This window comes from Giraffa tippelskirchi, chromosome 7 (assembly GCF_054371585.1).
Source record: "Giraffa tippelskirchi isolate mGirTip1 chromosome 7, T2T-mGirTip1v1.2.pri, whole genome shotgun sequence".
Classification (NCBI taxonomy): Eukaryota; Metazoa; Chordata; class Mammalia; order Artiodactyla; family Giraffidae; genus Giraffa; species Giraffa tippelskirchi.
In genome coordinates, this window is record NC_137281.1 from 115,307,029 (window position 1) to 115,333,757 (window position 26,729).

The 26,729-nt window shown below is 40.3% G+C and overlaps 1 protein-coding gene across 36 annotated transcripts in view; it reads right to left on the reverse strand.

Moving 5' to 3' along the window:
• The window catches only part of TCF12 (transcription factor 12), a 395,492-nt gene extending 379,622 nt beyond the window's left edge, over positions 1 to 15,870 (reverse strand). For 27 of the 36 annotated variants that reach the window (XM_081510130.1, XM_081510129.1, XM_081510124.1 and 24 more), the window contains exons 1-3: positions 15,636 to 15,870; positions 14,554 to 14,650; positions 13,558 to 13,630 (exon numbers count right to left, since the gene is read on the reverse strand). In XM_081510130.1, coding sequence (XP_081366256.1) covers positions 13,558 to 13,630; positions 14,554 to 14,628 — 148 coding nt within the window. In that variant the 5' untranslated portion in view covers positions 14,629 to 14,650; positions 15,636 to 15,870. Of the gene's footprint in view, positions 1 to 13,557; positions 13,631 to 14,553; positions 14,651 to 14,945; positions 14,982 to 15,071 lie in introns of those variants that run through there. The other 9 variants (XM_081510115.1, XM_081510112.1, XM_081510107.1 and 6 more) reach the window with 3 other exon arrangements.
• Between the last annotated feature and the right edge of the window lie 10,859 nt (positions 15,871 to 26,729).

Below are 26,729 nucleotides of genomic sequence, written 5' to 3' on the forward strand. Positions count from 1 at the left end.
TCTCCAGAACCTGGTAATTATACAATAACTAGGAAAACTGTTGTTGTTTTTTAGTCGCTAAGTCATGTTCGACTCTTTTGTGACCCCGTGGACTGTAGCCTGCCAGCCAGGCTCCTCTCTCCATGGGGTTTTCCAGGCATGAATACTGGAGTGGGTTGCCACTTCCTTCTCCAGGGAATTGTCTCTACCCAGGGATCAAATCTGTGTCTTCTGCAATGGCAGGCAGATTCTTTACCACTGAGCCAGCAGGGAAGCTCCAACTAGAAAAATAGGGAATGTCAATGACCTCTCTTCAGAAAAGATCATATTTTGCCACTACAATAGTTTATGATGAATTTAAAGGGAAAATTTTGACTCAGATCTTTTTGGATGTCAAAATGGCAGCTCAGTGATTGTGAACCTTTGGCAGATGAAAGGTGGTCTTGATTTATAATAAATAAACTATGCCATCACCTAGAATAAAAACAACCAGTTGATGGTTAAGTAAGAGACATTCAGGATATTTAATAAAGTCTTCAAATGAATCTATTACTTGCCTAGTTGGAAAAGCATAATCAATTCAAGTTGTCTGTAAGTTGTGACCAAGAGATTCAACATGCAACAACCAATCTCCCCCTTTAACTTTATTCCAAATCAGAACCAACACTGAAAAACATTTTCCAAAGCCTAAGTAGGTCAAAGTCAGTTGGATACAGTAGGGTTTCCAAATAGCAAAAACGGAAGAGGACCTCTTCACTCAGGAGAACTAAACAATGTTCATCCTTTGTTTATGAACACCCATATAAACTCAGATTCTCTAACCTGTGGCCAAATCATGCTTCTGCCATAAATCCAAAGTAAGCCAAGCAAACCTAGTGGCACAGCAAACCTTTTGTTTATTCCCAACAATCTCAAAACAACACACACCTCAGGACCAAGAGGCTGATGACTATAATTCCCTCCAAGCAAGGTTCCCCATGGTACCCTACCACTAACTCACAACTATTGCTGAGAACAGCAGCACACCTGCTCACTGACTGGAGTTGTGTGATCATATTAAGTTCAATCTGCGTTCTCTACATTAATCACTAATGAAGTGGTGGGAGAGTCATCATGAGGTTATCCTGCTCATTTAAAAGCCTCACAACAGCTCACCAGCAAAACCACCAGAAGAAAACAAATCAACAACTTCTGAGGTAGGCTACTTCCAAAAGACTTCCTTTAGAGTACTGGAATAATTTCCCAAATTCAGAGTATTCCCTCAGTTCAATTTCATGCACTTTCTTAATATCTGAAACAAATCTGAGAAAATGACATCTTGAGCCAATTTTTTTCGTTTGTAATAGCCAAAGATACGGTATGGTAGTGGTTTGTTTTGTTTCTAAGAAAGGTAGTGTTTCTGTCCTGTGCCTTATCTCAAAATGTTACTTTATTTTAAAAGTTTTATCCCTGAATCACTATTCAATGCAATAAAAATTAGTAACCAATCCCTAATCCGTTTTCATTTCTGTGCAATCTTTAAGTCCCCGATCAGCTTATAGTAGCTCGGATGACTCACCATGGTCTTTATGAGAGCACATTTTTAACCTGGAACATGTGAGAGCACATTTTAAACATGGATTAAAAAATCAAAGCTCCGTCTGTAAAAACATACAGTTTCTTCTCAAGTCAAGGGTATGTGAAAAAATTATAGGATGATCTGGCTAGAAAAAGAAAACAGGTTCAAATGACAGTTACAGATATTACAACAAATCTCTCTGTGCTTTGGCTTATGGAATAACAATTTCCTCCCTACCAAAACCACCCCCAACTACCCCTAAAGATAAAAAGGAAGACAGGAGGAAGGTGATGTCATAAGCTATACTCAATGCATCTTCCTACAGCTTCAGTTTTACTCAATGATCACTTAAAAAAAAGTTATATTACAACAAATATGGCTGTGCTAGGGAATACAAAGTAAAATGCACATGAAGATTTTCATTTCTTCTGCTCACGTAAAATGTGCTGCTTCAGGCTATCAGGGAAGTTTATGCTACTTCTCTGCCATTAAGAAAAAAGTGAAGAAGCTCTACCCCATAGACTCTTAACATTTTATCCAACCTGTCTCCCAGCTATTCTATCCTCTCAGGTCACATCATTTCTAATTTATTAATTTATTTAGACTACACTTCACTCCAGAAAAGAAAATTTTTCAAGCAGCTAGAGAAAGAGTATAGAGAAAACACTTTATTCAAGTGGTGATATTAACATGGAAAAGGGTTTCAATAAGTATACACATTTCTGTTCACCATTCTGAATTATACAATATGTAGTCCAAAAAATAATAGTATTAAGAAGAAATCAGCTACAAAAAAATAAAAAGGTAAGGTTCAGTTCAGTTCAGTCGCTCAGTCGTGTCTGACTCTTTGCGACCCCATGAATTGCAGCACGCCAGGCCTCTCTGTCCATCACCAACTCCCGGAGTCTACCCAAACCCATGTTCATCGAGTCGGTGATGCCATCCAACCATCTCATCCTCTGTCGTCCCCTTCTCCTCCCGCCCCCAATCCTACCCAGCATTAGGGTCTTTTCCAATGAGTCAACCCTTCGCATGAGGTGGCCAAAGTATTGGAGTTTCAGCTTCAACATCAGACCTTCCAATGAACACCCAGGATTGATCTCTTTTAGGATGGATTGATTGGATCTCCTTGCAGTCCAAGGGACTCTCAAGAGTCTTCTCCAACACCACAGCTCAAAAGCATCAATTCTGCGGCGCTCAGCTTTCTTCACCGTCCAACTCTCACATCCATACGTGACCACTGGAAAAACCATAGCCTTGACTAGACCGACTTTTGTTGGCAAAGTAATGTCTCTGCTTTTAAATATGCTATCTAGGTTGGCCATAACCTTCCTTCCAAGGAGTAAGCGTCTTTTAATTTCATGGCTGCAGTCACCATCAGCAGTGATTCTGGAGCCCAAAAAAATAAAGTCTGACACTGTTTCCACTGTTTCCCCACAGTAGAAGTGGCAAACAGATTTAAGGGACTAGACCTGATAGACAGAGTGCCTGACAAACTATGGACAGAGGTTCGTGACATTGTACAGGAGACAGGGATCAAGTAAATCCGAATGGAAAAGAAATGCAAAAAAGCAAAATGGCTGTCTGAGGAGGCCTTACAGATAGCTGGGAAGAGAAGAGAAGCAAAAAGCAAAGGAGAAAAGGAAAGATATTCCCATCTGAATGCAGAGTTCCAAAGAATAGCAAGGAGAGATAAGAAAGCCTTCCTCAGCGATCAGTGCAAACAAATAGAGGAAAACAACAGGTTGGGAAAGACTAGAGATCTCTTCAAGAAAATTAGAGATACCAAAGGAACATTTCATGCAAAGATAGGCTCGATAAAGGACAGAAATGGTATGGACCTAACAGAAGCAGAAGATATTAAGAAGAGATGGCAAGAATACACAGAAGAACTGTACAAAAAAGATCTTCACAACCCAGATAATCACGATGGCGTGATCACTCACCTAGAGCCAGACATCCTGGAATGTGAAGTCAAGTGGGCCTTGGAAAGCATCACTACGAACAAAGCTAGTGGGGGTGATGGAATTCCAGTTGAACTATTTCAAATCCTCAAAGGTGATGCTGTGAAAGTGCTGCACTCGATATGCCAGCAAATTTGGAAAACTCAGCAGTGGCCACAGGACTGGAAAAGGTCAGTTTTCATTCCAATCCCAAAGAAAGGCAATGCCAAAGAATGCTCAAACTACCGCACTATTGCACTCATCTCACATGCTAGTAATGCTCAAAATTCTTCAAGCCAGGCTTCAGCAATACGTGAACCGTGAACTTCCAGATGTTCAAGCTGGTTTTAGAAAAGGCAGAGGAACCAGAGATCAAATTGCCAATATCTGCTGGATCATCGAAAAAGCAAGAGAGTTCCAGAAAAACATCTATTTCTGCTTTATTGACTATGCCAAAGCCTTTGACTGTGTGGATCACAATAAACTGTGGAAAATTCTGAAAGAGATGGGAATACCAGACCATCTGACCTGTCTCTTGAGAAACCTGTACGCAGGTCAGGAAGCAACAGTTAGACCTGGACATGGAACAACAGACTGGTTCCAAATAGGAAAAGGAGTTCGTCAAGGCTATATATTGTCACCCTGCTTATTTAACTTATATGCAGAGTACATCATGAGAGACGCTGGGCTGGAAGAAACACAAGCTGGAATCAAGATTGCCGGGAGAAATATCAATAACCTCAGATAGGCGGATGACACCACCCTTATGGCAGAGAGTGAAGAAGAACTAAAGAGCCTCTTGATGAAGGTGAAGGAGGAGAGTGAAAAAGTTGGCTTAAAGCTCAACGTTCAGAAAACTAAGATCATGGCATCTGGTCCCATCACTCCATGGGAAATAGATGGGGAACGTAAGGTTACTAGGCACCTAATGATAGAGTGCCTGAAGAGCACTTCGCATTGTAGAGGAATGCAAAGTCAAGTGGGCCTTAGGAAGCACCACTACAAACAAAGCTAGTGTAGGTGATGGAATTCCAGTTGTACTATTTCAAATCCTATAAGATGATGCTGTGAAAGTGCTGCACTCAATACGCCAGCAAATTTGGAAACTCAGCAGTGGCCACAGGACTGGAAAAGGTCAGTTTTCATTCCAATCCCAAAGAAGGGCAATGCCAAAGAATGTTCAAACTACTGCACAATTGCACTCATCTCACACACTAGTAAAGTAATGCTCAAAATTCTCCAAGCCAGGCTTCAACAGGACGTTGAGTCGTGAATCTCCAGATGTTCAAGCTGGATTTAGAAAAGGCAGAGGGACCAGAGATCAAATTGGCAACATCCGCTGGATCATCGAAAAAGCAAGAGAATTTCAGAAAAACATCTACTTCTGCTTTATTGGTTACATCAAAGCCTTTGACTGTGTAGATCACAACAACTTGTGAAAATTTCTTCAAGAGATGGGAATACTCGACCACATGATCTGCCTCCTGAGAAATCTATATGCAGGTCAAGAAGCCACAGTTAGAACTGGACATGGAACAACGACTGGCTCCAAATCGGGAATGGAGTACGTCAAGGCTGCATACTGTCTTCCTGCTTATTTAACTTATATGCAAAATACATCATGCAAAATGCCAGGCTGGATATGCACAAGCTGGAATCAAGATTCCCGGGAGAAATATCAATAGCCTCAGAAATGCAGATGACACCACCCTTATAGCAGAAAGTGAAGAGGAACTCAAGAGCTTCTTGATGAAAGTGAAAAAGAAGAGTGAAAAAGCTGGCTTAAAATTCAACATTCTAAAAACTAAGATCATGGCATCCAGTCCCATCACTTCATGGCAAATAGATGGGGAAACAATGGAAACAGTGACAGACTTTATTTTCTTGGGCTCCAAAATCACTGCACCCATGAAATTAAAAAGACACTTGCTCCTTGGAAGAAAAGCTATGACCAACCTAGACAGCATACTAAAAATCAGCACATTGCTTTGCCAACAAAGGTTCCTCTAGTCAAGGCTATGGTTTTTCCAGTAGTCATGTATGGATGCAAAGAAGGCAATGGCAACCCACTCCAGTACTCTTGCCTGGAGAATCCCATGGACGGAAGAGCCTGGTGGGCTACAGTCCATGGGGTCACAAAGAGTCGAACCCGAATGAGTGACTGAACTGAAATGAATGACCTTTCAAAACTATTCTTCTGCCTGATATCTTCTTAGAATTTTAACAACATGTACAATTTTATGGCACTAAAAAGCAACTTTGACATGCTGTCCTTAATGGGTGCTTATTCACCCTATCTACCACCATAAATATCACATTTTACCCAAAGCAAAATGAGATAATGCCTATAAACAGCTTAGCATAGGACCCAGCATATGATAACAGCTCAATAAACACTGGCTATACAACTGGTTATAATTATTACTATTAATAGTTAATATTACATTAGTATTACTTAAGAGGGTACCATAACAATGGCAGCTACCATTTTTGAAGCTGCATAGAGTAGTAAGCAATATACAGAGATCTTATTTGATCCTCATATGGATTCTGAAGGTAAGCATTATCATTCACTCTTCACAAAGGAAAGAAGTACGCTCAGATCATTTAAATGACTTTCCCAGGGCCCAGCTAATAAGCTCCAATCCAGTCATCTGGCTCCTGAGACCAATTCTTCCCACTACACTACACTGCCTCTGTTATAAAACGCCAAGAATTCAAGGGCTCTCTCACATTTTCTACATTAAATATAATCATGCCAACTCACTCCACTCCCTTCACCATCAGAGAAAAAAAGTGAAGAACTTTACACGACTTGAAAGATGGAATGCACAGAGTAACACTTGGATGCTTTTGTACCCAAAAGTAACAAAAAACAGAGAGAGAACAAACAGTAGACTTATCAGAAATGTATAGAATCCAACTAGATTTCACTCCATTTCAACAAGCACAGCTCAAAGAATGACAAGAATTCCCTCCAGTCACCACACAATCAAATTACATACAAATACAAATCTGCACCAAATGTCATGAAACATTCCATCCATAAAGTAATAAAAAATTGTATTTTTACATTAAATAACCAACCAAAGTAACTAATTTTATATATTTAACTCCACCATTAACATCAATCCTTGACCTTTCCCTAGGGTATACATTCACTCACTTAGCTTTAATTATAACTTGTATGAACAAAACCCAAAATCTCCACTTCCTAGCCAAAGGAAACTGAAGTGTAGATAAAAATGTATGGATGTACAAAAAGGTATTCACTATCATATTTTTTATAATACCAAGAAGCAAATCAACAGATTCTCTAAGCATCAAGCAGTAACAGAAATGATTTGACAAGTTACACTGTATCCATCCCATGTAATAATACAATTTTTAAGGGAGCTTATGAAGAATCTTTTGTTGCTTTTGAACTGTGGTATTGGAGAAGACTCTTGCGAGTCCCTTGGACTGCAAGGAGATCAATCCAGTCCATCCTAAAGGAAATCAGTCCTGAATATTCACTGGAAAGACTGATGCTGAAGTTGAAGCTCCAATACTTTGGCCACCTGATGCAAACAACTGACTCACTGGAAAAGATGCTGATGCTGAGAAAGACTGAGGGCAGGAGGAGAAGGGGACAACAAAGGATGAGATGGTTGGATGACATCACCAACTCAATGGACATGAGTTGGAGCAAGCTCCAGGAGTTGGTGATGTACAGGGAAGCCTGGAGTGCTGCAGTCCATTTTTTTTTCTTCCAGCACAACAATCTTCCAGTTTTACCAGAACTGCAAAAGTCATTTCTCTTACCTACAGAAATCCAATCCTTCAAATTCTGTCAATCGTTTCTTTTCTTCTGGTATTTTTCCTTCTTTCTTTGTATACTAATACCAGGTCCAAATTTACACCAGAGATTAGCACAATAGCCTCCTGAGTTAAGTAAATGCTTTCCTATTTTATTGCCTCACCACTAACAATTCCCTTCACCACAGTTCACTATGTGCCAGATACTGTTCCTAGACTTTTACTTCTATCAACTCAGTTAACACTCGTAACAACTCATGAGGCTTTTAAAGGTTAAGAAACAGAAGCATAAAAAGGGTAAGAAACGTACCCAAGATCACCAGCTCATAAACGGCAATGGTTAGATTTGAACCCATGCAGTATATAAACATGAGCTTCTCTAGTACATGAGTTGTCATCAATAAAAATCAGTCTCTCTTTCCCTGAATTGTGTATACACAGGTCCTTGAAGCAAGCCTCTCATTTCCAGGTCTCTGTTAATGAGAAGGAGGACATTTGGGAGGACAGTTCTTCTCTTCTCTAATTCATTTTTTGTATCTCCTTTAAAGTCAACTCTAAATTCAACACTTCTGATTCATCTTTAAACCAGTCCCCTCACTCTTCAGCACATCCTTATTGTTATGGACTCAATATAACCTACACTGATGTGCAATTGTTCATATTTTTTGTTACAGATATTTATCTACCTCATATTTTTACGTCTTATCTATCTAGATAATGAAATGCCTCCCCCCCTTTTCTCTATATCCTTCTCCATTTGCCACCTTCCCAAAAGCTAGCAGAATACCAAGATGTGCAAATACTAAATAAATACGTGTTTAACTGATAAATCTAAATTAGTCCTGAATATTCACTGGAAGGACTGATGCTAAAGCTGAAACTCCAATACTCTGGCCACCTGATGCGAAGAGCTGACTCATTTGAAAAGACCCTGATGCTGGGAAAGATTGAGGGCAGGAGGAGAAGGGGACGACAGAGGATGAGATGGTTGGATGGCATCACCGACTCGATGGACATGGATCTGGGTGGACTCCGGGAGTTTGTGATGGACAGGGAGGCCTGGCGTGCAGCGGTTCATGGGGTCACAAAGAGTTAGACACGACTGAGCAACTGAACTGAACTGAACTGAAGATAAATATGGCTCAACTATTTAACAAAGCAGAAAGTCTTTCTAACTGATATATTTAAATGTCCATCTTCTTTTCATTTTATTCTATAAGCACAAAAGCATTAGATTCGTAATTTCGACATTCCTTTCCAAAAAACCATATTCAAGCAATACCCAAAAGCAGTCCTATTAAATGACTTTTTTTTTAATTATCCCACACACTGTCCAGAAACTATTTTTTTTCCAGGAGACTTTTCTAATAGTGTTATTTTACTCTTTTGTGGTAAGTTATTCCAGTCTTTGACAACACTAGGCAGACAATGACATTCCACACGATTATCAATTGCTCAAGAACAAAAAAGACTATTTGGCTTTAATAAGAAATTACTGGGATTTCCCTGATGGTCCAGTGGTTAAGAATCTGCCTTGCAATGCAGAGGACACGGGTTCAATCCCTTATCTAGGAACTAGCCAGAGAGCAGCTAAGCCTATGCGCCACAACTACTGAGCCAGAGTGCTCTGAAGCCCATATTCCACAACTAGAGTCCATGCACCACAACGAAGGAAGATCCTACTTGCTGCAACTAAGACCCAATTCCCAAATAAATAAATACTTTAAAAATGATTAAAAAAATAAAAAGTATATATAAAAAAAGAAATTACTGTATATAGCCCCATTAAATCTAAAATGTGAAAATGAAAACAATTGTGTTTATATTTAAAGTTGAGTATCTTCACCTTTGGGCTTCCCTGGTGACTCAGTGGTAAAGAATCTTCCTGCTAATGCAGGAAACAAAGGTTTGCTCCCCGGGTTCGCTCCCTGGGTCGGGAAGATTCCCTGGAGAAGGAAATGGCAACCCACTCCAGCATTCTTGCCTGGGAAATCACATGGATAGAGGAGCCTGGTAGGCTACGGTCCATGGGGTGGCAAAAGAGTCAGACACGACTTAGCGACTAAGTAACAACAGCAATCGTCATCTTTTTTATCTTCCTATCCAAGAGAATGATTTTAAAACTCAAAGAAAAAGACAAACAAAAGATAGCGTAAAAGAAAGTTGAATCTGTATTTAAACTGTTAATGAAAACAAAAATAATCAAAGGTATGGCTCAAGCCTCTAAAATACTGTGACCTAATCAAACTTCTTTTCAAATCCATTATAAGCCATGACTATTTACAATAACACTCCTAAAAACACACAATACTCATGGTTATAACCTTGTATCTAATTTTTCTGTTTTCTAAGATTGTATTTTCATATACAGATTCTCTAAAAAAACTCCTTTACTACTTAACTTTTACTTTAAATAAGCCACTTAACAATAGACTATATTTATCCTAAAATATTGTATTTTTCCTCATATGCCTGTTGACTCTGCAATTACTTTAACTGATCACTACAGCTTGCCAGAAGCAAATGTCTAACATGGCTCAGTTATCCAAATAGCAGTATTAAATCTGAGTAAGTCTGTATTACTACACACCGTAGTCAACAAATTTCAATACTGATAGATACACAATATGAAACATACCCTACTCATAAGTTTATAATACCTTAAGTGAAAAACCCAAACCTAGTTTCGCCTTTATTTAAAATTACCATTCCTACTTATATTTACAATTCAGTTAAAAATACATTGGTAAAACTTTGGTGTTCTCTTTTTTGATATTTTGTGGCAATCTCTGATATTTTGATAATCTATGGCAATCTGTGAGTAAGTATTGACTAATTTTCCCCTTTTTTTCATTTCAAATTACTTTAAAAACAGATAAAGTTACATTAGGGAAACATCAGGACATATCTTTGTGATGATGAAACTTCTCTTGTACCTTGACTTTATCACTGTCAGAAACCTAGCTGTGATATTGTACCGTAGTTTTACAAGATGTTACCATTGTGAGAAGCATGGTAAAGTGCAAGTGGGATCTCTGTATTGTTTCTTACAACTGCATATGAATCTACAATTATCTCAAAACAAAAAGTTTAATTTAAAAAACTGTGGAGAAATTTAATGAGAATTCATTTTTCTGCCCCATATGGATATTTTCAAAGTCTATATGTACATATGAAAATACCCCCCCAAAAAATGAAAAGCTACATTCCTTTTAAAAATTAAGAGCTAGAAAAATAGTTCGTGTAATTCTTTCCAAAAATCTTCAGCAAGAAGAAATTTATAGTATTACAAAAGTCTGATTTGAACAAAGAAAAGTGAAAGCTTTACTTGCTAGCTAAAATAACTTTCTAGATAGAAATATAAGAGACAGACTCAATATGTATAGGTTGCTTACAAAACAAATATATCCCACTTCCTTTGGACACTTCTTATGACTTGAATTCAAAAACTAACAAAGGAAATCTTTCAGCTATCATGTAAATATTTAAACTACTAAAATCTAAGCCCAATATCACAATTTAGTTCTACACACTCAAGACCTAAAGTTGGACAGGAGAGTGGATTTAAACACTGGAATTATTTCTACTTTGTCAATCCTTTCAACAAGCTTTCCTCTAATAGGACAGTGTTGTCCTATAAAGTGCCTCACCTTTAACTCTTACAGAAAGAAGCCCCTCTCTCAAGGTCACCATAAGAATACCTCAGAGATTCTATCCTATCAAGTGGACAAGTTCGGTCTTATTATAATGCAAAGAAAATTAACACCCTTGCTGAAAAAATAAAAATGATGACTAATTTTTATTGCCATATTTTTTGACATATTACTTATTGTCAAGACAAATAAATAATAGAAAATATACGTCCATGGTGACTTTTGATAAAGTGTCAGCTATCATACAAGTTATATTTTCCATTCAGAATAAGATTTTAAAATAACATCACATACTATAGCATTTACAGTGAAATTAAGTCAGCATCAAAAGGACAATCAATCAGGGAAATTATACTACACACTTACAGTTTTCACGAGGCAAAGCCTTGGGATTTTACAAATGTTATTTCAAAAACAAGGTAATTAATCTTTAAGTCATGTCTTCAGAAGGAAAGTCAGATCTTTAGCTCCTTATACACTGCAAATAACTAGTCATTAGGACATATTACATATCCTTTGACATCACAACAGAAGATTATTAAAGTGTCAATAAAATACATAAGTAAAACAATACTGACATACCAATTTCTTTTAAACACTTCCTTTAAGATAAGAAACGGCTATAAGGCCATATACCAGTATACTTTCACATAAAATAATTGCTTTGCAATTTCCCCTTCCCCCAGAGCTAAATCCATTCCCTAATTACTAAAGGTCACAGCTTTTTTTAATTACAATTTTTTCCTGAAATTAAAAAAAAACCACACAAAAAAATACTTAAGTTTGTTTTCAATGGATACAAAACCTAATAGTTTTAAAACTTAAAATTTCCTGCTCCAAAGAAACAAATACTATGAACACTTCTACAATGTAGAAAAATAATTTTTTCTTTGTATAATGCATGCTACAAAAAGGACCCACAACTGCTCCAGTGCCATGCTAGTAATACACATCAAGTTCACCATACTTTTTAATTTTAAAAAGTAAAAAAAATACATAGTTGACATTATTCCAAAAACAGAAAAGTATTTCTAATAGCAAATTTCTGAAGCTCATGTCCCTGATATCAATGTCTGTTACGTATATCTTCTACAATTCAAGCCAATCTGAAACAGCAATATCATTACTCATTTAATGAAATATACTAAGCATCTACTACATAGTCAACAAAGTAAGTTTCAAAGTTCTTGAGTACATCAACTGCAAAAATTGACAGGTACTCAAAACAGTGGTAAAGAAAGAGAAGACAGCCTCCTATATTAACAAATAATTTTATCTCCCCAATCCAAAAAAGCAATGACTCCAAACAATTACCAATAAACTGACAGAGGTGGGAGAAGAGCTGAGGTTTGGCTGACATTTTATGATATTCTTTTAATTAGGAATAATATTAGTCTTTAGAATATTTAAAATCCAAAACATTTTTATTTTACTTATTTGAGATGTAAAACATGCTATATTTTCCCTTTAAGTTGTAATTGCATAATTAAAAAAGAATTTTAGTAAATTCAAGTAGTGTATGATTTTTAAATAGAAACTTTTTTTAACGTAAAGTGGTATAAAGAGTTAAACTGGTTATGAAATTAACCATTTCTGATGTTTTGCTTTCACGGTTCTTAAGAAATCAACTATCATTTTATTAGGGGAAAGAAAAAAGCAACAGTCAAAAAGAAATATATTGAGTTTCAGCCTAGAGATTTGACAGCTGGTTTTCTTAGATGATGCTGTCTTGGCTTTCGTTATTTTTTTCTCACTTCTGAGCACTACAGAATAAGTTAAACAGAAAATTACAGCTTTTCTACACTAGAATGAATCTTGCTTCTGAAACATTTATTTTTTTAAATCATGAGTATAAAGGAAAAACTGCATTCTTAAGAAATACAGGATAAATATTAATAATGGAGCAGAGTAGTTATAAATATACAGGAGGTAAATTTAAAGAGCAAAGCACTACTGTAGGAGTAGGAATTTACCTTATTCTAAATGTTATCCTACTGTAATGTGAATGTAGGGCAGAATGCAGTCATCTGTGTTATTTGAAAGGAAATCTAACTTTCTATTCATTTATTTGCAACATTTTAAATGATTGTCTACAAAATTGTTAATTTCCTGCAGAATTCCAAAGGAATAACCATCTTTTAAAATGTCTTACTAATTATTGCTTGACTCAATTTCAGTTTTCATACACCTATTTTAAGTAATATTATTTTACCAAGTCTTTATTTCCAAAGGTTTAATAATGCTAATGGGCTAAAATTTAGGAAAATTTTAAAATACACACACACATATATATAAACAAAAAAACAACACACATAGACCAAAGAGCATTTTTTTCTTGTACTTTTTTAAATACAGAAGCATGACACAATCCCCTGTACTCAAACAAGATGATTTTCAACTTAAAAATTCAGAGAAAATTTTTTAAATTCACATTGAAATTCTCAGTGAAATGTCAATGGATCCTTAGCTACAGCCCACATTTGGGGCTTGTTGTTTTTGTTGACAGTTTTAACTAGACGCTAAAGAATGGATGGCATAAAGAAAAATACTTAAATACTTCATATTTTTCTACATAAACGTATCATAACACCAACATGTGAGTTTCTGAGTTTAGACATGATCTTACCTGATCCGCTGAACTGACTACTTCCCAGTGTCGTTGGTCTGGTTTTCCCACTATTAACAGGTGGGGAAAACATCTGCAAAATAACCCAAATGTTTCTATTAGTCCTGAAATTCTGCTAGACTCCTTGCAAACAGAAGTTCATCAAGAGTTATCAATTAGTTACTGTATTTCAGACAGAAGTTAAAAATGGAGATATACATTCAGATCCAGAGAGGCAAACACACTTGGTGATACTATTTCCTCACACTATTTGGAAATACTGGCTATTTTCTGTTCTGAAAATCCAGCCACTTGTATGAGAGATTCTAAGATTATCAAGTTTAAATGGTTAAGTTTTGGTCAATGATCTTCATTTTGTAAAAGCAGTTAATAAACGAATTCAACCCATTAGAAATAAGGGCAATGGGCTCTTTGATTTCAGGTGATATTTTTCCCTATGTTAAAAAAATTTCAAATATATATACACACATACAGTTCTTATAATATGTATACATTTACACACACATACACGTGTGAAGTCCATATACATTTATCTTAAGTGGGTTCAATCCAAACGGCTGGAAATTTTAGCCCTTGATTAGCTTCTTGTAACTGACATCGTTCCGGTACCATAAACTCGGTACCTTTCCCACATCTTGGGAGAGGAAACTGTTAGGAGTGTTGAAGAAAAAAACAATTTTCTTTTTTCATATGAAGTTGAAAATCCCTAATAACCATCAGGGTCAGAGAGTGACTCAACCAAAGCTCCAAGATTAACCTGTTCTCCTTTTCACTGGTTAAATCAAGTGACCCCTCTGGCATTAAAGTTTTAAATCTACAAGTCTAGACATTACATCAAAGTTCAGGTGTCCAACTTGGGGGAGCTGGACTCCAGCCCTGAGAACTACTGCTCAAAGCAGATGGAGTTCACGCTGCTTAGTCTCCACGTCGCTCTCCCCCTTTTCTTTTTCTGTAAACCTCAGCAGTACCCCAAGATGCCGCGGAAAGCTCTCATACCGCACTGAAGTCCAGCAGGTCGCTCAGCTCCTTGTCGGTCCCTATAGCGGCCATGCGCTGCTGCTGGGGATTCATCTTCGGCCACTTTTAACAGGTCCTAAGGCAGAGGAAAGAGGCTCAGCTAGAGACCAGCCAGAGACCGCCGAGGCCCAAAGTGTGTTCGGGGATGGAGAGGGGCGTAGAGGAAGAGGAAAAGCGCCAGGATGACTTCTAATACCCTCCTCGTTCCCCACCGCCGCGCGGGCAGGGGGCAGGAGAGCCCGGCGCCAGCACGGGTCCGTGAATCCACGCGTTTCCCGGCTCGGCCCGGGAGCGAGGCGGGGGCTCCCGCAACTCGCCACCTCTCCCGCAAGTTTCCGAGCCCGTCCTGCCCTCTCCCCGGCGGCCCCTACCCCGCGCCGCCGCCGGGTGCCCGACGCGCGGGGCCCGGCCGGGGCGGGGGTCTCGAGGGGCGGGGTGAGGGACGATTGGGCATCCAGCGGGCGAACGGCGGCGACGGGAGTAGTGAAGTGACTCACTGGCTCTGCAACAATAGAACTGACAAGTTGCAGGGAACGCGCCGCTCGCAGGCCCGCGTCTGTTGCCGCCGCCGCCGCCCGGACGTCCCCCGCGGGCCCCGGGGGTCGGAAAGCATCCCCCGCGCGTCCCAGAGGCGTTTTTAAAAAGAAAACAGAAACACAGACAACTAGTCTCGCTCTCGCCCGGCGTCCTCCTCCCCCGGTTCGGCCTCCTCCCACTTTTGCTGCCCTGCCTGCGGCCGGCCGACCCCGAAGCTGCTTAACAATGAGCCTGGCTCGGGAGCCGAAGAGCCCGCTCTCCCGCGCGCCCGGGAGCCCCTGCCGAGCGCTGAGCCGGGCGCGCAGGCCGAGCGCGCCGCCCGCGGGCCTGGCCGTCCGAGACTCTCGCCTCCACCCCCACTCCGCTCCCCAACTTGGAGGGGACCCCGGGTTCGCTTCTGTACAAAGGGGTGCGGAGTTGGGGCGCAGGCTGGGGACGCCTCTGCTCCAGCCGGGACACGGCGGCGCCCCGCAGCCCTCAGCCCCGCCACGGCGTCCCCCTCCCGCTCGCCGGCCCGCAATTACCTGCTGCCCCGTCTCCGCATCCAACCACCTCGATTAAAGTTCACTTTGGCCGGGAGAGCGGGCTCGGGCTTCCCCTTGCACCGCCCGGAGGTTCGGCTCACTTTGCCCCGCGCGAGCTCTCGGATCCGGGCCGGGGAGGCGGCTTTCGGGCCTGGCCGCCCCTTCCTCCCGGGGCGGGCTGGCGGTCCCCCCGAATAGAACTTGTGGGTCTCCTCAGGCGGACATTTTTTTCGCTGAGGCAGCCTCAGCACCGCGCTCGGCTCGGCTCCGGATCCCTCCGCGCCGGGAAGAGCCTCGGGTTAACCCCTTCGTCCCCGGCCCGCTCCCGCCGCCTGCGCCGAGGAAGTGGGGCCAGCGGAGGGGGCGGGGAGGAGCCGACGGGAACGGGGAGGGGCCGCCGCGCGGCTGGCGGACAAAGCCGGCGGTGGGGTGAGGCGGCCCGGAGCGGGTGGGGAGGGGCGGGAGGCACGCGCAGGCACCCCGTGAGGCAGGGCTGGGCCGCCTGCGAGGAAGCCTGGTCGGGCCCTCGGGAGATGGGCGGCAGCCGCCGTGGCGCCTCCCCCAGCCCGTTCTACTCTGGCCTCTCTTCCCGAAGCGGAGCGGCGGAGACGCAACAGCGGGCGCATCTGGATCCGCTGTCCAGGCCACCTATCCCGAGGCCGCAAGAATCCTAAAAGGCTTTCCGGAGCAAGCCGCGCTGGACGCCGGACGCAGGCTTGGCTTGGCCCGGAGGCTCCGGCCCCAGGAGACTGCGCAGGGCTCGGCGCGGAAGATGAGTGCGTGGGGAAGGGAGACCGGCCACCTTGGTGGGCTCTTGGAGTAGGTACGGATGGTCAAATTCGTTGGTGGGCGGAATGCAGAAGAGGCAAGACCTCCCTCAAACCACACAAAGCAACGTGGGCTTCAGGTTCCCAAACACTCCACTCACTCAAGCTTCCACGTCTGCAGTCCTCTCTTCCTATCCGCTTTCCAATCAAGACTACCGGATCGCACCGCAAGAAGAGTTTTTGTAAATGGATCAAGCCAGTCCCTTCGTTTTAGAGACGGCCCAGGTAGGTTCTGTCGCACAGCCGCAGTCTTGGCGCAAGTACTGAACTTGGCCTGAAGAACCCCAAACGGAGTAGAAAGACGACAAAATAATTAAACCTCAATTTCTTTCCATTCGGATATCAAAGTAAGGTTTTCTCCAGTATCAGCCAGAATTTGACTCTTTGGGGTCAGTGAATGCGGTAAAGACCAGTAAGGCCCCGGCAGAAGAAACAGTGAGGAAAGAAAACATCCAGAGTAACACTGAAAAATGCAGCCAGCACCATGAAGGCAAGAAGGAGCCTTTGGAGGCCAGATTTGCATGGAAACAAGAAGATAGACTCAGTTGCAGATATGCGATTACTATACATTATTACAAATAGAACTGTCCGGCGGAAGAAGGCAGTTGTAGCTTGAGGGTAAGGGTTTCCATGACGTTGTCATCTACCACACTCTGTATTTGTGCCAGATTCTGTAGCCTCTCCTGTATGTACTCCCTCTTATCTGGGTAAACAACCACCCTGCTGCTTAGCGTCACATCCCTGGCCTAGCTGTCTACTAGAGAATGTGGTTCCAGGGTAAGCAAATTAGCAAAATTCCAACCTAAATAACTTAGCATAGTTCCATTCCCTGCTGCAGTTACTGGTTGGCAATGTGCATGACACAATTTGGGCCAACGCTGAGGGCTTCGGGGAGAGTTTTTGTTTGTTTGTTTCATATTCCAAGAGAGCTTCAAAGGCAACCTCCTGTTTCTGCATGTGCTCAAGAAATCCAGGAGCATTTAGAAGCAACCCCAAAATGTGAAGGAATATCACCATATTTTATGGGAAAAATAAAAATCAAGGAACTCCTGGACTTTGGACTGCCATCTTCCAACCAGCAGGTCATGCCAGGTGAAAATAAAGTAGATGTGGAGAAAGCATAAACAGAAAAAGATACGCTTCGGTGATGTTTTTTAGTCTGTGATCACAGCTTCTGAACCCAGGTCTATTGTCATTGATGGAACCAACAGGTTTAGAGTACTCTGCTGTTTGTAATCTAATGTGTTCTAAGCGATATAAGGCCCAATGGCCATTTTTTGTAGCAAAGACATAAACGTCAAGAAGAGAGGTCTAATTAGAACTGTTAGGCCTCATTCCATCAGAAATAGTCTCAGTGGTAAAACTGAAATGAGATCTTCAGGAGAGGAGAAAGCATGTAATCCCATTCAAGGATTTATGCTCTTTTCAAGAGAAAAGAGCCAGTTTCTTCTCATCCTTCTCATACAACTAATTTAGAAGAAGAAATCACTGCTCAAACCCTCAGTCATGGAGGCTCCCTCACTCCTTTGAGGGACTGACTGGTAAAGTTTTTCACATCTATTATGACCCATATTATTATATAGTTTATTTTCCTCAGTAGATTAAACACTCCTTAAAGGATGGGGCTGCCATACATCTGTCTGTGGTGTGCACCTAGCATAGTGCCAGGTGTATAGTACACACTCAAAAAAGGGAGGCTGGAATTAAATCTGTCAATTATTTGACATTAAACATGAATTTATTCTTCATCCTGTAGTACAGTCTTTTCATGTATCATTTTTACTAAGGGAATGTGTTTCCCACAAACAGATTTTCTATAATCTACAATACATACATGGAAGACAAAAAATATTTTAAAAAACTGGAGTTTTGTAATTTGTAAGTCATTTCTGAGCTTTTGCTGACCTTGCCAGATAGAGGCAGAATACTTTATTTAAAAGCTGAGGGAAACAGCCAGTAACACAAATTCAGTGGTAATTAATAGTACTGTTTCTATAGTGTAAGCTAATCAGCCTCAATAAATAAACATTGAAATATATTTAATGAACACTTCTTATATGCACTGGCATGGTACAAAATGCTGTTTAGGAACAGAAAGTATCAAACCGCCCTGTCCTCAAGAAGGATATAATCTCATAGATTTTAGTTTATCCCTCATTCACCTTAACTGGCAGACAGCAGAAATAATGGGCTTTGCTCCCTTGGGAGAAAGACTTGACCTTGGCCTCTTATTCAGAAGGCAAGGACTGTAGAAAGCTCAGAGAATGAGAAGAGAGAATAGACCCAATCAAGTCAAGTCGCAAGTTGCTGTCTAGATGGAATGACTGGCCTGCTAACATTTTCCCCTTAGAACCTAGGGTGATGACCAGTAGACTCCCTTGTAGCTGCCTGCGGTATAGAAGAGCAGCTAGGAGTTGGTGCTTTCTTTTCCACAGCTGTCTCCTTGGGACTGAAAGAAACAACATTATGTAACAATTAATTTAATAAGAAGTATTACCTTCAGTTCATGGCACTCCCATCAAAGATGAATTAAAAGCCAAGATTTTCCATTTTTATACTAAGCCAGATTCTACTAGTCATCAGCAATCCACTCTCATTCTCTTCTATCAGCCAGCAAAACTCCCTCAGCTTTGAGGAATTTCCTAGTACAGATTTCACCTTTCCTCTCTGGTCATAGCTAAAAGGAGTTCTCTACTCCTTGATAGTGTCATTTATTATTTAAGCCATTAAATGCCTGTACTGAAAACTTATTCTCTGCAGAAGGTGAAACTGGAGATCTCTAGAGGCTAGGGGGATTAAGTGAACATTTGGATATTAGATGCTGAGGCTCCCAAATGTTTGTACCAACTCAGTTCCCAGATTCCAGCAGCCAGACCTTCAGCTTCCAAGGAAGAGATTAGAAGGTCCATCTGTGTGAAACCTGATTAACCTCTTGCCAAGAGGAAAGACCTGAAGATATTGACATGGGAGGTTCCCACCTATTAGCCCAAACAAATCACACTCTAGGGACCTTTATAGCTGACAACCTCTCACCCAGTCATTCAGAGTTTCCAATCAGCATTTTATTGTCCTGTTCTCAAATATTAGCAGACAACCAAGGATTATCAGACATTTGAGGGAAGGCTGTATCATGTGAGACATTTAGATCGTTTAGAATTGAAAACCGGAGAGTATAAGTGGGGAAAAAAATGGATAAAAGCTTTGGAAGAGAAAATTAAGGAAATTTGTTAGAAAGTAGAGAGGACCAGTCCAAAATCCAAATAATAATGGCTCTAAAAACAGAGATAAGAGGGGGAAATGATGAAAGTCATCAGTGAAATAATCTAAGAAAAATCCCCAGAACTGAAGTACATGAGTTACCAAATTATATGAGTTCACCAAGTGCTCACCAAAATGGATAAAAATAGATCTATACCGAAGCATGTCATCAGGAGATTTGAACATACAGCAGCCAAATATAAGACCTTCAAGCTTCCAAAGAGAACACAAAACAGGGCATCCATCAGTCAACAACACTAGAAGTTGGAGAGCCCTGGATCAAAGCCTTCAAACATTCTGAAGAGAAAAACACTAAATGAAGTAATGATTTGGAAGTATTTTTTAAAATACCTGTATATGTAATATTTTAAAAGCAAATAGTACTTTTCTCTGGTCAATGTGACTTTATCAATGTGAATAATTCCGTATGACTTACGGATAGAGATACACCCAACTGAGTCCCAGATAGAACACACAGTGGCATCACCTGTATCTACTACATACACATACAGTTCTTGTTCTCTATTTTCTCAGCATTGCCAAAGAATTTTTAAAATACTATTAAACTTTGGCAAGAAAATAATCCTCTTATTTAATTATTATATTCTCTTTTGACTAATCAAATTTAGCATCATTTTTCTTGGAATTTAGTCTCAACTATTCACTGCAATGAGATAAGCATTTTGGTTTTATTTTGGCCACAACACATGCTTTCAGTTTCCTAGTTCTCCAACTAGGGATCAAACCTGGGTTCTCTGCAGTGGAATTGCAGAGTCCTAACCACTGGACTGCCAGGGAATTCCCAGTATTTTTTAATATATCAAAATTTAAAATATTTTTTTACCAGATTTTAAAATATCTTTCTCATGTATTTTAAAGAGACAGCTGCCTAGGAACTAAACCAACTAGTAGAACCATCTTGGAAAAGCTGACAAACAGCTTTTCAGACTACTGATTTTGCTTCATCCATTTAATCTGTCCTTTATTACTAGGAAATTGACATAAAACCTATGCCCCACCATTTCTAACTCAGAAATATTCCTCTTTTTCCATTCTCCTCACTGATGTCCTATTTCAGGTCCTCATATCCCTTGCCTGGACTAGTCTCCCAATGGTCCACATGCCTTTCTGCTGTTCCACCACCCTACCTGTATATGCATGTGTGTGTGTGTGTGTGTGTGTGTGTGTGTGTTCCACATGCCTTTCTGCTGTTCCACCACCCTGCCTGTATATGCATGTGTGTGTGTGTGTGTGTGTGTGTGTGTGTGTGCATGCGTGCACACACACTCATTTGCTCAGTTTTGTCTGATTTTGCAACCCCATGGACTGTCCCCACCAGGCTCCTCTGTCTTTGGAATTTCCCAGGCAAGAATAGTGGAGTGGGTTGCATTTACTCTTCCACAGGATCTTCCCCACCCAGGGATCGAACCCACATCTCCAGTGTCTCCTGTATTGGCAGGAAGATTCTTTACCACTGAGCTACCTGGGAAGCTGTGCTATACAGTAGGTTCTTATTAATTATCTGTTTTATATAGAGTATTGTGTATATGTCAATCCCAGTCTCCTAATTTATCCCTCCTGCCCCTTTTCCCCTTGGTAACCATAAATTTGTTTTCCACATCTGTGACTCTATTTCTGTTTTGTAAATAGGTTCATTTGTACCATTTCTTAGATTCCACATGTAAGTAATATCGTATGTTTATCTTTCTCTGTCTGACTTAATTCAGTCAGTATGACAAGATCTAGATCCATCTCTGTTCTGTCTTTTATCTTGTTATCCATTTTGGAGATAATTAATCCTTAATCTGTGAGTGTAATTGTACATCTCTCTAAATAGATAAGCTGACTTCTATTATACCATTATGAGCATGCGTGTCAGGAGCTACCATACCTTAAAAAGACACTCAGTATCAGAAGCCTCCATAAAGGAAGAAATTGGGCTTAAATACATGAACAGACAGAGGCAAGTCTGAGATTTTCATAGGAGTAAGAAAACTTTCTTGATTTCCTCGATTCTTGTGACTTGACCTCTCTTACTTACTCCTGAGAAGAAGCAGATAGATATAACTTAGAAAAGTGTTCTCAAAGTGTGGTCCTTGGCCCAGTAGTATGACTATCACCTGGTAGCCAATTAGAAATCCAAGTTCTTGGGCTGCATCCTCAACCTACTCTGGGTACAGCTCCATCTCAGAAACTCTGAGGGTGGGGCTTATTGGCGGTTTATCACTAAGTCATGTCTGACTCTTTTGTGACCCTGTGGACTGTAATCCACCAGGCTCCTCTGTCCATGGGATTTATCGGGCAAAAATATTGGAGTGGGTTGCCATTTCCTTCTCCAGGAGATCTTCTCAACCCAGGGATCAAACCCGCATCTCCTGCATTGGCAGGCAGATTCTTTACCACCGAGTCACCTAGGAAGCTCAAGGGTGGGGCTAGCAACCTGATTTTTAACAAGTCCTGCCTGTGATTCTGATGCATAATAAAGTTTGAGAAACAGTGCCTTAGTAGGATGTCCCTATGGGACCATAATGCCTCAGAATAATAAAATTGAACATGAAATGGGCTGCTAGAGTATAGTTACCTTGAATAGATAATAACCACTGGAGAAATGTAGTGAATAAGGTAAAGCAATGCTGAAAGGAATAAAGTACATATAAATTAACCATTTTTGCTGCTGTTGCTGCTAAGTCGCTTCAGTTGTGGCTGACTCTGTGCGACCCCATAGACGGCAGCCCACCAGGCTCCTCCGTCCCTGGGATTCTCCAGGCAAGAACACTGGAGTGGGTTGCCGTTTCCTTCTCCAATGCGTGAAAGTGAAAAGTGAAAGTGAAGTCATTCCGTCATGTCCGACTCTCAGCGACCCCATGGACTGCAGCCTACCAGGCTTCGCCGCCCATGGGATTTTATGGCTGCTAAAAGCAAAAGTTTTTCCTAGTAAAAAGTACAGAAAAACGATGCTAGGTGACACCAAGTTCAGCTCTCATCACATGTGGATCTTATAAGTCTTTTCTTATAATCATTGGTATCTTTGACCATTTCAACCTGTTACAATTTATTGTTTAACATTTATGAAAAATCAGGAGACTACATGGTCAATATTCAAGCTCTTAGGTGCATATTCTCAGTTTCAGCTAGGAGCTCTTCAGGAGTAAAGGGTGTATTTTCTTTTCTTTTCCTTTTTTTCATATTTATTTTTATTTATCTATTTGACTGCACCAGGTCTTAGTTGCAGCACCTGGGATCTTCGATCTTTAGTTGCAGCATGAGGGATCTAGTTCCCTGACCAGAGATCTAACCCTGGCCCCCTACATTGGAAGCACAGTCTTAGCCACTGGACCACTAGGGAAATCCCCTGTATTTTCTTTTTCTTATTAATATCTATATCTGTTCTATAACCCCAATAATCCCTCACTAACTGTTTAATTAATTAAATGAGAAATTGTGTTTTCAGTGAAAGTTGCCTTGTCTTGAGTTCATTCCCTTGGGTGATTTGATAAAATGAACTGACTTGGATGGGATGGTTTAGATTGCACTTAATTATCCACACTTTCACTTGAGAGGAGTTAGGAAACAATTGTTCTCATATACTGTGAAAATATTTTATTTTGGGACCATCTGTTGAATTTCTAATTTCACTGCACCAGCATTTTTATGCAATTACACATTAAGTTTTGGTGATTGGCACATTCTTCTCTAAATCCAAAATATCTTACTACAGTTTTCCCTGTTTCATTTGCATTAAAAGCCTGCAGGATTTTTCTTTATTGTTTCCAATCTTTAAACATATCACCTTAAGCTTTCAAATTATATTCAGTAACTTGACAAAAGGATGCCACTGAATATTTTAAGTATCTCTTTCTTCTGGGATTGCGAATGAAACCTGAGGAAAATACTAGATGGGACTGACTCATCCTTTTCCAGGTCTTTGGCTACCCTCTTTTACTCTGTTTCTGATGGTCTGATGGTGTTCCATTTTAATTTCACTCTATTTTTTACACAGTGTGCTTGATGGGATTAAAACTGTCAAAGATAAAAATTCGTTGCTTTTTGAATCACTAAGGTTGCATTTAGGCCGTGGCTATGAGTTAATCTAGGATTAAAGAAAGTGAAAATGAAAGCATTAATAATCATCTAGAATATACTTCCATTTCCTTCACGAACTTTTTTTTTATTTGAACAAGCTGTTTAGAATTTTATTTCTCTTCTAGCCCAAGAATGCAGTTTTCTTAGAAATACAGCTTCATTACACTCATTTGTTGAATCAAAAGTACTCGGGTTTGTTTTACTGATGAGCTCTGTAAGAATGGAAGCACTAATCTGTAAGAAAAAAAAAAATCTCTAACTTGGCTCTCCCAAAGTACTCCTGTATTGACTTGTGTGACTGTCAGTCACAGTTGAATGAAGCTCAGAATACTAATGAGATCAAAATCATAGTCTTATCCCCAAAGGATCTGTTAACTTCTCTCAGAGAAGCAGGGGTCTCTTCACTACAGATCAGTCTTCTATTCCTGACTATCTCAAAAAGTATTGGTCCCTGAAGGACAGAGCACAAGAATGCAGCTGACCCATCAATAATGCCATCTGTGTGTTGCCTTTTTTTTTTTTTGCTCTGTCTATGGAATTGAACTGATTTAGTGATAGGTACACATAGAAATTAAAGAAAAGAATTATTTAAAACATTAAGGTGACTGAGTAATTGGTAAGAGTGTGGAGACTGGGGAAAGACAGAATTACTGGGAACTAATTCTCTGCACTAACATTACAAATTTAAAATCGAGATTATACCCCCAAAACAATTTTAAAACTTAATTATTTATTTCAAACACATACAAAAGTAGAAAGAATGGTATAATGAATGCCCTTGAACCTATCACCTTGCTTCAACAGTTATTCAAGCATCCATACCTCCATATTAATTTAAAGCAAACATCAAATTATTTCATCCACAAATAGTTCAGCACTTATATCTAAATAGGATGCTTCTAAAAATTATGACACTATCATTATCACATCTACAATGTTTATAAAAATGTTTTAATATCACATATTCAGAAAGTAACTGAATATAGATGCATACTTGAGTAACACTGCAATTAACATGGGGATGTAGATATCTCTTGAAGACAATGGTTTCAAATCAGATTTCCCCAAGTTGTTTCACAGATGTTTTTTCATTACAGTTGATTTGTTTAAATTGGGATCCAAAAAAATCCACACAGTGAATTGTCTGATATGTAAGTCTGTTAATCCATGGCTTCTCCCTCCTCTTCCAATTGATTTGTTGAAGCAAAACTGTGTTCTTTGTCCTGTAGGATTTCCCATAGTCTGGGGTTCCTGATTGTAACTCTCCTGGTGTCATTTGATATGCTCCTTTATCACCTCTATTTTCTGTAAATTATTGTTTATATATATATATGTACATATATGTGTATATACATATATGTATATATGTGTGATACATATCCATGTGTGTATACATATATGTATGTGTGTATACATGTGTACATATTTATACATATGTGTATGCATATATACATATATGTATGTACGTGTGTGTGTGTGTGTATACATATCAATTCAGTTCAGTTGCTCAGTCGTGTCCGACTCTTTGCGACCCCATGAACCGCAGCACGCCGGGCCTCCCTGTCCATCACCAACTCCCTGAGTCCACCCAAACCCATGTCCATCGAGTTGGTGATGCCATCCAGCCATCTCATCCTCTGTCATCCCCTTCTCCTCCTGCCCTCAATCTTTCCCAGCATCAGGGTCTTTTCCAATGAGTCAGCTCTTTGCATCAGGTGGCCAAAGTATTGGAGTTTCAGCTTCAACATCAGTCCTTCCAATGAACACCCAGGACTGATCTCCTTTAGGATAGACTGGTTGGATCTCCTTGCAGTCCAAGGAACTCTCAAGAGTCTTCTCCAACACCACAGTTCAAAAGCATCAATTCTTCGGTGCTCACCTTTCTTTATAGTCCACCTCTCATATCCATACATAACTACTGAAAAAACCATAGCCTTGACTAGACGGACCTTTGTTGGCAAAGGAATGTCTCTGCTTTTTAATATGCTGTCTAGGTTGGTCATAACTTTCCTTCCAAGGAGTAAGAGTCTTTTAATTTCATTGCTGCAGTCACCATCTGCAGTGATTTTGGAGCCCAGAAAAATAAAGTCAGCCACTGTTTCCATTGTTTCCCCATCTATCTGCCATGAAGTGATGGGACCAGATGCTACGATCTTAGTTTTCTGAATGTTGAGCTTTAAGCCAACTTTTTCACTCTCCTCTTTCACTTTCATCAAGAGGCCCTTAAGTTCTTCTTCATTTTCTGCCATAAGGGTGGTGTCATGTGCATATCTGAGGTTATCGATATTTCTCCCAGCAATCTTGAGTCTAGCTTGTGCTTCATCCAGCCCGGCGTTTCTCATGATGTACTCTGCATATAAGTTAAATAAGCAGGGTGACAATATACAGCCTTGACGTACTCCTTTTCCTATTTGGAACCAGTCTGTTGTTCCATGCCCAGTTCTAACTGTTGCTTCTTGACCTGCATACAGGTTTCTCAAGAGGCAGGTCAGGTGGTTTGGTATTCCCATCTCTTTCAGGATTTTCCACAGCTTATCGTGATCCACACAGTCAAAGGCTTTGGCATAGTCAATAAAGCAGAAATAGATGTTTTTCTGGTACTCTCGTGCTTTTTCGATGATCCATCGGATGTTGGCAATTTGATCTCTGGTTCCTCTGCCTTTTCTAAATCCAGCTTGAACATCTGGAAGTTCATGGTTCACGTATTGCTGAAGCCTGGCTTGGAGAATTTTGAGCATTACTTTACTAGTGTGTGAGATGAGTGCAATAGTGCAGTAGTTTGAGCATTCTTTGGCATTGCCTTTCTTTGGCATTGGAATGAAAACTGACCTTTTCCAGTCCTGTGGCCACCGCTGAGTTTTCCATATTTGCTGGCATATTGAGTGCAGCACTTTCACAGCTCATCTTTGAGGATTTGAAATAGCTC